This window comes from Buceros rhinoceros, unplaced genomic scaffold (assembly GCF_000710305.1).
Source record: "Buceros rhinoceros silvestris isolate BGI_N320 unplaced genomic scaffold, ASM71030v1 scaffold32528, whole genome shotgun sequence".
Classification (NCBI taxonomy): Eukaryota; Metazoa; Chordata; class Aves; order Bucerotiformes; family Bucerotidae; genus Buceros; species Buceros rhinoceros.
The window spans coordinates 2,215-11,252 of NW_010426829.1; the positions used below are offsets into that span (position 1 = coordinate 2,215).

Genomic DNA, 9,038 nt, shown 5'->3' on the forward strand with positions numbered 1-9,038 from the left:
CTTGATCATAACCACTGCTTTTATATTTGTGTTTCACGGAGGTTTGCTACAGTTGCCTTGCTTGTCTCATGGCTATTGCTGCTGTTTTGAAGTTTAGAGAAACAGAATATCAGTTTTGGAAAGACTGAGGGGTAATTCATATTATAGGAGATAATAGGAAACATGTCTCTCCTGCTGACTCCAGGGGAAGAATTTTGTCACTAAGATTTCTGCAGGGGACAGATCCACAACTGGTTCTTGATGTACCCTTTGTTTTCCTGCTAAGCAGTGGTGTTGGTTACTCAGAAGGTGTGCTCTTTTTACCTACGTGTGAACTATATTGCATTTTGATCTTCATGTGGCTGATAATGAGTTTCTTTTGGTTTGTTCCTGCCTGCCTGTGTTTTATGTACGTTGTGTCCAAGCTTGGTGAAAGCCAGCACAAATCACCAAGATCCCAGCTGCAAGTTATAGTAGCAAGGGTTATTTTTTTGTGTTGATGTTTGTGTTTTTATAATGTTATTCATGGCATTGTGTTCATGCAGCTGTGAGAGTTAGAATCAAAGGTGTTTTAGTTAATACCTATTAATCATGGAGAGGCTGGAGGCAAGGCTTTGACTTTCAAAGCCCAGGTGTTCTCTCTCGGGCAGAATTAAGTAACATGTGGCATAGGGTGATTTGGGGATCTTTGCAGTTGGAAAGGGTTGGGGGTTCTTTTTGTTGGTTTTTTCCTCCTTTTCTTTTTAGTTTCCTTCTGCATCTTTATTCCAAGCAGGTCCGTGCACTCAGAGTACGGAATGCAGGCACTTTAAAAAGCTAAAAAGAAGCCCCAGAGATTGCAAAAGGTGTTGCAGGCTGTTATCTTGGTACTGTAGCCAAGCAGACCACTGAATCGCTTGAGATGGTGTCTCATTTTTTATTTGTATGTTCCCAGCAGAAAGAGCTCACTTTGAAGAAAAGAGATGAGTTTGAAGATATCTTGGAGGAAAGACGATTGTCCAGTGACTTGAGATACGCAATGAAATGTTACACTCCTGTGATCTACAAGGGACTTTCACCTTGCAAGCCAAATGCTCTTAAAAGTGCTGTTCTCCAGTCAGAGCAAGTTCAGTATGTTATCAAGCAGGTGAGTCTTGACACTGAGCTCTAACATGAGGTAGATTGAACACAGCCAAGCTTAGTGTGGCAGCAGGGAAAAAAAAATTATTGCCAACCTTGTTAAACGTGATAGCTGTAATTTGAAACATGACCCAATATATGGGTAACTTAAGAGCTGTGCTCTTTTGGCAGGAAAAACAAATACTGATTTACCATGGAGTTGCCACTAAAGCTGTTAGCTCATTTTTGAAATAGTGTTTTGATTTTGCGTATATGACCCTTCACCATCTAACTTATCCAGTGTGCTTAAGGGTTTTTTTCTGCTCCTCGACTGTCCTTGCCACAGAGCAGCATTGTCAAAGACATAAGCCCTCTCTTGCTTAGAAGATGCTTTTGTACTTTGAGAATGTCTTATAGAAATTTTATAGGCTAGTGATGTATTTATGAATCAGTCATAAATGCTTTCCCTAAAACAAGTGTTAAATTTCACAGAGAATTGAATTAGAAGCACTGCCTAAGATGTCACCATGTTTGGTTTAAGATGAAGGTCAGCTACTACTTATTAATGAATAAAATAGTCTAAGTGGCTCATACTCTACATTGTGTTGAAATGGATGAGACAAGAATGTGGGTTAGTTAGCAGAGTAATGATTTTCAGTGTTCATGAAAAATTATTTCAGGCCGGTTGAAGTATATAAGATGTTCTGGTTAGTCCTGAGTGGCTACGATAAATTTTTTTTTTTTTTAATAGTCAGTGTTACCTGTGATATATCAAAACCTGTACAATGTGGTGAACTAAACCATGCCTTACTAAGTAGTCCTGTTGCCATCATGAATTGTTAAGTAGTACGGAATTAAAAAAAAAAAATTAATCTTTCAACTTCAGAAACACTAAAACATTTACTGAAAGAAAATATTTTACTGAAGATTTGACAGCAGGACAATGTGTGATGTTTTTCTTCTGCTTTTTGATGGCTATTTTCCTGGCTAGCATCAAGTGATTGAAAGGGATTAGCATGAAACAAAGGGTTGCCATTACAGCCTAGTTGTCAGCTCTGCACTAGAGGTGACTGGAATCTAACTGAGACTATCTTGGGCAATATGCCCAACAGCTATGATTAGCTCTGCCTGGGCAGAGCTTTACACAGGCATACTAGAATTTGTTCTTGTGGAAAATTGCTGGGGTTACTAATGTTCAGTATGTGAAAATAACTGCATTTGTTTGTTTAGCTTGCTATATGTAACTAGTCTTGTTTTTTGATTCCCGTTTTTGGAGAGTAAGTGCTTAGCTCTGTAGTAGATGTGCACTTAATTCACACAGCGTCAGCAGTGTGGAAAGCCTTTTACTGGTGAATGAGAACAAGATATCTTTTCCCTAGTGAGTAACAAGAATAATTTTTTGGCTTCTTAAGAGAGATTGATTTTTTTCTCAGGCTTAAGTGAACACATTTTTTAGCTTCTGTAAGTGGTTAAAGTAATGTTATAGCTGCATGTGGAAATTTTCAGGATGAAGGATAATGCATTTGTTAAACAATTGAACCAGGAGATATGATAGTAAGGTGGTGTATGGAGGTAGATTGGAGGAGATGGATTTTCTCACGTGTCACAAAATGGAAAGAATAGACAAGCAGTGCTGGGAGCCTTGGTTTTTTTGGAGTCTTTCTTCTGCCATTCCTTCTCTTTCCTCCTCTGTGTTCAGTAAAAGGTATGTTCCTCATTCCATAACAGTAAAAGACAAGCTTTTTAATTAAATATTTCTAGATTCAAAATATGAAATAGGAGGGATGGCCGTTATTTAAGTTTGTTTCATGCAACTTTAAAAGGGAGTGAGCATAACAACAGAAGAGGCATCATTGATATGCAAAGTCGGTAGAGACAGTGCTTTGTATGCATTTCAGCTAGCCATTGCCAAAGTAATACATTACAAAGAAATTGAAGCATGATAGGGCTGAGGTTCTTCAGCCAAGTCTTAAAACGTAACCCAAACGCCCTTCAGAGATTTATGTTATGATTATCTCTGCAAACATAGGCTTCATTTTAGTGGTCAAAGGACATGGCGTACAGCTCTCTTCAGACTGATAATATAGGAAGTATTCTTCAAACTTAAATCTCCTCTGAAGATGCTACAGGTTAAAGCATTCAGATGGTGTGTGTTTGGGGGGTAAAAATCGTTGCACACCCTCCCCCCACTATTGACATTCTTGATTTTTGAACAGCTTTAACTTGCCTTTCTTTTATTGGCTGACACAGAACAGATTCTGTATGATTAGATGCATGCCTGTCACACAAAATAAAGCTTTGCTGGCTATTGCAGTGGTACACTGTGCGTGGGCAAGAAGAAGGAAACATCATCTGACTGCTATTTTGTTTGTTTTCTTTCTCTTTAGTTAGCAAAAGAGATGGGAGAATCACCTGATATCATTCAAGAAGAAGCCATGGAAATCCTGGATGAGATGGGCCACAGTATGCAATTAGGCGCTGTCAGATTTTTTGCCTTTACTCTGAGCAAAATATTTAAACAGCTTTTCCAGAGAGTTTGTGTGAATGAAGAAGGAATGCAGAGAGTGAGTACTGATAGGAGGAAAAAAAAGTTGTAATATTTTCATACCAGCCACTTGGACAAAGACTCTAATCTTTGCTCTAAGTAACAAATATGAAAAAACCCTTTGAAAACAAGACTGCACTTGTCTTTATTACTGCATTTCGTAGTAAGTGTGGGGGAAAAGACAAGATGATATATAAATATTTTAGAAGCTAACAGTCAGCAGGATTTTTTTGCACATTTTCTAAATGCTTCCTAAGGTAAGGAGTACAATCTGTCATTGATTCTGTTAGATCAGCCACTGAAAGAGTTTTTCTGTCTGATATTATAAAGTTAATGCATTTAGCTGATTGGGAGTAAAAACCTGATGTTATGTGGCTGAGTGTTCATACAGCTAAGAGTGGTGAAACACTGCGCACCTCTGAGGCAGGAGGTGCTTAAGTTTGCCTCATTTTCCTGGGGAGCTTTTGTCCCCCTGTTTCATGGCAGGGCGCAGCTGTTGCAGAGGGTGCAGTGCACTCCCTGGAAGACAGCAATGTCAGACCTGATAGCCTCTCTTAGGTTTCCCATCCCCACCAAAATGGATTTGAATTAAACTGTTGCAAAATGAGGTGGCCCTGGCTTTTGAGTCCTGTGATGCTCGTGAAGGACAGGTTGCTAGTCTGAAAATTACTGCTACAAATTTGCTATGGTTTCATGCTGAAAAAGACACCAAGTATGCAGATAGAGAAACCACCCCCAAACGAACCAGCCTTTGTTTGCCTTAAGCCCTGTGAAAGTCTGTATTTGCAATTTTCAGCAGTGAGTCAAATTTCAGCAGTGAATATTGAAACAGTATTGTTTGTGCCTTTTTTTTTTTAGTTGCAGCATGCCATTCAGGAGCATCCAGTTGTACTGCTGCCCAGTCACCGAAGCTACATAGACTTTTTGATGCTGTCTTATTTGCTATACACGTATGACTTGGCTTTGCCTGTCATTGCTGCAGGAATAGGCAAGTATGTTCTTTTAACAGTGTTTTCAGGATTCAGAGAATTGGTAGCCAGGAATCTGGTAGCTGCTACTATAGTTGTGTTGAACTGCCGTTCCAAATATGTCTTGTCAAAACCTCCTTGAGCAAGATCCTTACACCATCTGAAAGCTTCTTGTCAGTGCTGAGTCCAATCAAAACAAGTTTGCCCCAAAATACCCCATCTGTAGACCCAAGGCTGGGGAGAAGATAGGTGTTGTGAAGAAGACTTCTATGTTGCTTCTTTTGCCTGGGAACAGGCAAAAATTTGCCTAAAATCTACTTTGTATGCAGATCCTCTTGTGGTACTTCATACAGTTTTAAGTGCAGTCGCAGTAGCCAGGTGAGAAGTGACAGCTGGCTTGTGCCTGTGGCTGATGTGACTGATTCTCTTGAAGCGTTGGCAGAACACTGTTACGTGAAGTGCAGAGAGTAGAGCTGGCTGGGAAACAGTTTCACGTCAGAGGTCATGATTTTGGACGTTCTTAATTCTAAAGCAGATGAAGCCAGTATATTTGCAGGAAACAATTCTCGGAGACTTTAACAGTAAATAACATCTGAGTTAATTTCGATTTTGAAAATCTGGTCTCTGGCAGCACTTTACAGAGAAACCTGACCTTGGAAGTCTTGGATATCAGCCAGGTGTTCTGAGCAGGCAGATGACAACTTCAGGTCTCGTGCAGGGCTGTAATGTGCACAAGCAAGCTAGATCCTGAAGATCTGGGAACCTACTGCTCTGCTGTAGTCTACTTTTCAAATAGCTGTTAGGAAGACTAGTAGAAAAGACTAGTAGAATATCAGCAGAAGCTGGGAGAATACATTTCTAGGAAATATGGGATTCTGCTGGTCTTTGAGTTAGTGGTATCTTGCCTCTGCATGATGCAGGGTAAATTCTGGTGAATTCTGAAGTCAATGTCTCATAGCTCCTTGATCAAGGTGTTGCAGCTGCTTACCTGTATTGTTCAGAATCTGCTTGCATGCTGTCCTAGGTATTGGTGTAATCCTTTCCTGACTCTTGGATTAGTTCCTTTTTGAGTTTGGGACCTCAAAAGAGTATCTTAAGATATTAGTTTAACTTAGAGGGTTTTTTTTTTCAAGTGATTAACATTTTTTTAAGTCGTTTGGGGGTCAAAGTTCTTCAGAATTAGGGGCTTACAGCTTGATTATACTGCTGTATGTGTGTATTTTAAATTCCTCTGGATAAAAGAGTTCTCTATGGTTGTAGTTGTATTTACTGCATATTGTGTTAATGGTTCACAAGATGCAGTTTACAAATGTACTCTCAAAGTGGTGCTTGTGCTGAGTGGAGAGACGCTGTCCTGATTACCTTTTGAGGTGGTAAGTGCCTCTGCTTCCTTAGTTACTGCTTGGCTTCAAGTGGCGTAGGGTTACATCTGCAGGGATTAGCTAAGGGAAGGTAACAGTTGCCAGTGACAACAGTGTACATGCTCTTCCAGTACATTAGTGGCAATCTGGCTGGTGCTGGGATTGTGTTTCTGTCTTGGATCTTGAGAGCAAGTCATATTAGAGGCACAGAGCTGGTGAGGTGGTGTAAGCTTGAGGTACATGAAAGGATGTGTTTCAATCCCGGTTTGGGGGCTGGCAGTGTGGTGGGGAGAGGCGTTGGGTGTGCAGCCAGCATGCTGGTTGGGAGGTTGGAAGTAAGGGAGGGGATAGAGTCTGTGTTGTGGTGAGAGAAGGAGGGCAGTAGGAGAGTAATGGAAAAAGATGGACCTCTGCACATGGGAAGATCTGACAGTGTCTATTGCTGCCCTGGGTCCTGTAGCCAGTTTCTTTTTAGATATTTTTCTTATGTCTATCTATGTCTCTTATGTGTGTGTGCCTGACATATGACATCTTCAAGGTAGTTGTTGTCAGTGTAGCAGCTGGAAATGTGAATTTATTTTACTGAGTAAATATCTGTTCTAAAGTGTCTCATGGATTAAGGTGGCATCGAGGTTGAAGCTGTTACTGGCAACTGTTACCTTCCTTTAGCTAATCCCTGCAGATCGAACCCTACGCCACTTGAAGCCAAGCCGTAACTAAGGAAGCAGAGGCACTTACCACCTCAGACAGTAATAAGGTGGCATCGAGGTTGAAGCAGCACATGGCCAGCTGCTGTGTAGACTTGTTTTAAATGCTTCCCTAAGAAATTTGTTAATGTTAAGTGCTTTCTTGTTTTGACAAGTTAAGTGTTGACTGTCCTTGCTTGAAACTAGAAAATGATAAAAAAATTTTAGTTGATGTGGTCTACACCTCTCGAAGTTATGAGTCAGGATCATAAATGGTGTAATATAGTGTATTTGGTCAGTTAATTTCTGTGTCATCTGGGATACTTTCAGTGGTAACTGATCTTTCTCAAGATGAGTGAGACAATGTACTTCAAAAACTTAGTCTTTATTATGTTTGAAATCTGGCCATCTAAATTAGGAAAGTAAATTGCACTAAGTGAATGCTGCTTGCAAAAAAAAAAAAAAAGAAAGCAAGCATATTGTAAGATGCCATTCACGTCTACATAAGTCTTGCTAGATAGTCTGAAAGCAAATAAAGATATTTGCGACAGCAGTATCCTTGAAAGAGATCTTTATTCTGGTAATTCAGTCAGTGCATTAGAGAAAGCAGTTGATTGACGTTAATCAGTAAGTTTTTGTGTGGTTTTGGTTTTTGTTTGATTATTTTTCAGATTTCCTAGGAATGAAAATAGTTGGTGAGCTGCTGCGAAGGGCAGGTGCCTTTTTCATGCGACGTTCCTTTGGTGGGAACAGACTCTACTGGGCAGTGTTTGCTGAATATGTGAAAACAATGTTAAGGGTAAGTAAATGACTTAACTCTCAAAATGTATGCTTGATAAATACTCTGTTGGAACGATTCATGCAAAATATGCACAATGTTATAGCTGTGTCACTGTGATCTGATTAAATGCATTTTACCTCAGAACTGCTGTAAGTGAAGAGTGTGCATAAACTCTTATAGTTCAGCAGTAGGTGGTAAACAAATTGCTGCTTATCAACTGCTTTGGATCATGTGCCCATATCTCCTGACAGACACAATATTTTCATTAATTTAACTATATGGTGTGGCAAATAACAATGGATGATAATAGACTTAGAGATGACAGAGTTAAATATGGTTTCCACTGAAAAAAGCTTACTTACATTTTAAGTTCTTCAAACTATATGCGGGCAGTAAAGAAGAAATGTTTTTATTTTTCTGACCATATTTTTTGTTTGTTTTACTTCTGAAGAGTGGCTATGCCCCGATTGAATTTTTTCTTGAAGGGACTAGAAGCCGCACTGCCAAGACTCTGACTCCGAAGTTTGGTAGGTTTGTTGAAAAGCTGGAACTTCTTATGATGAGTAGTGTTTTCATTAGTGGCTGTGTGCTTTGTAAGTTCTTCAGACAGGAAGGGATGTTAAAGTGGTGGGAAATCGGTGAAATCTGTCAGAGTAGTGAAAAACACTATGGTTGGAGTTCCAAGGCCATACAAAGAACAGCAATATGTGTCACTTGTGCTCTGCTGCTCTTTCTTCTTTGTCCCATTGTGTGCTCAATTGCATAACTCTTTACCCTTTTCTTTCTAGAAAATAGATGTCCCCTGACCAGCAGAGAAATACTGCAAGCTAACTGTAAAAGGAATGGGGAATCTTTGGAAGGAAGTTGCTGTTCAATTGCAGAGCAGCACTGCTGAAAAGAGTACAAATAGCTGTCCAAATGCATTGCTTACACTTGCCTTCTGTTTTAAAGCCTGGGCAATGTCTTGTGCTTCTGCTTGCTTGAAGAGAGAACAGGCACAGTACACACTTTTCAGCAGTTTCTAAAATTCAAAAATATCTTTTTCAAATTTAAATGGCAGTTACTTTTCCCTCTTCAGTAAAGATGAGTGATTAACTTTTTTTTTCCAATTCGCAGGTCTTCTCAGCATTGTGATGGAACCATTTTTTAAACGTGAAGTCTTTGACACGTACCTTGTTCCCATCAGCATCAGCTACGAGAGGGTGTTAGAAGAATCTCTCTATGCATATGAACTCCTAGGAGTCCCAAAGCCCAAAGAATCTACATCTGTATGTAAATTGCTTAAGTACAGAACATGAGTGGATGTATATACAACTTGTAGCACCAAAATTTGAGTTTTGCTTTTCCTTTTTTTGTAGGGGTTGTTGAAAGCCAGAAGAATCCTCAGTGACAATTTTGGTACGATACATATCTACGTTGGCCAGCCAGTATCTCTTAGAACCTTGGCATCTGGGAGGATCAATCGTTGTCCTTACAATTTGGTTCCGAGGTACCACATCTTCCTCTGGTGTATGCACAGGAAAAGCATATGTTTAGTCCTTTCCTGTGTAAAAAAGGAGTTCTCTTATACTTCATTTTCAGCTTATCTCACCTCTGCTCTATCGAACTATTTAGACTGCT

General features: G+C 39.7%; 1 protein-coding gene across 1 annotated transcript in view; it reads left to right on the forward strand.

Moving 5' to 3' along the window:
• Positions 1–854: 854 nt before the first annotated feature.
• The window catches only part of GNPAT (glyceronephosphate O-acyltransferase), a gene marked incomplete at its 5' end in the record, with an annotated part of 17,827 nt that continues 9,643 nt past the window's right edge, over positions 855–9,038 (forward strand). The window contains 7 exons of the mRNA XM_010141667.1: positions 855–1,105; positions 3,465–3,641; positions 4,481–4,610; positions 7,309–7,436; positions 7,870–7,945; positions 8,535–8,686; positions 8,777–8,907. Of these exons, the coding sequence (XP_010139969.1) occupies positions 855–1,105; positions 3,465–3,641; positions 4,481–4,610; positions 7,309–7,436; positions 7,870–7,945; positions 8,535–8,686; positions 8,777–8,907 (1,045 nt within the window). The remainder of the gene's footprint in view (positions 1,106–3,464; positions 3,642–4,480; positions 4,611–7,308; positions 7,437–7,869; positions 7,946–8,534; positions 8,687–8,776; positions 8,908–9,038) is intronic.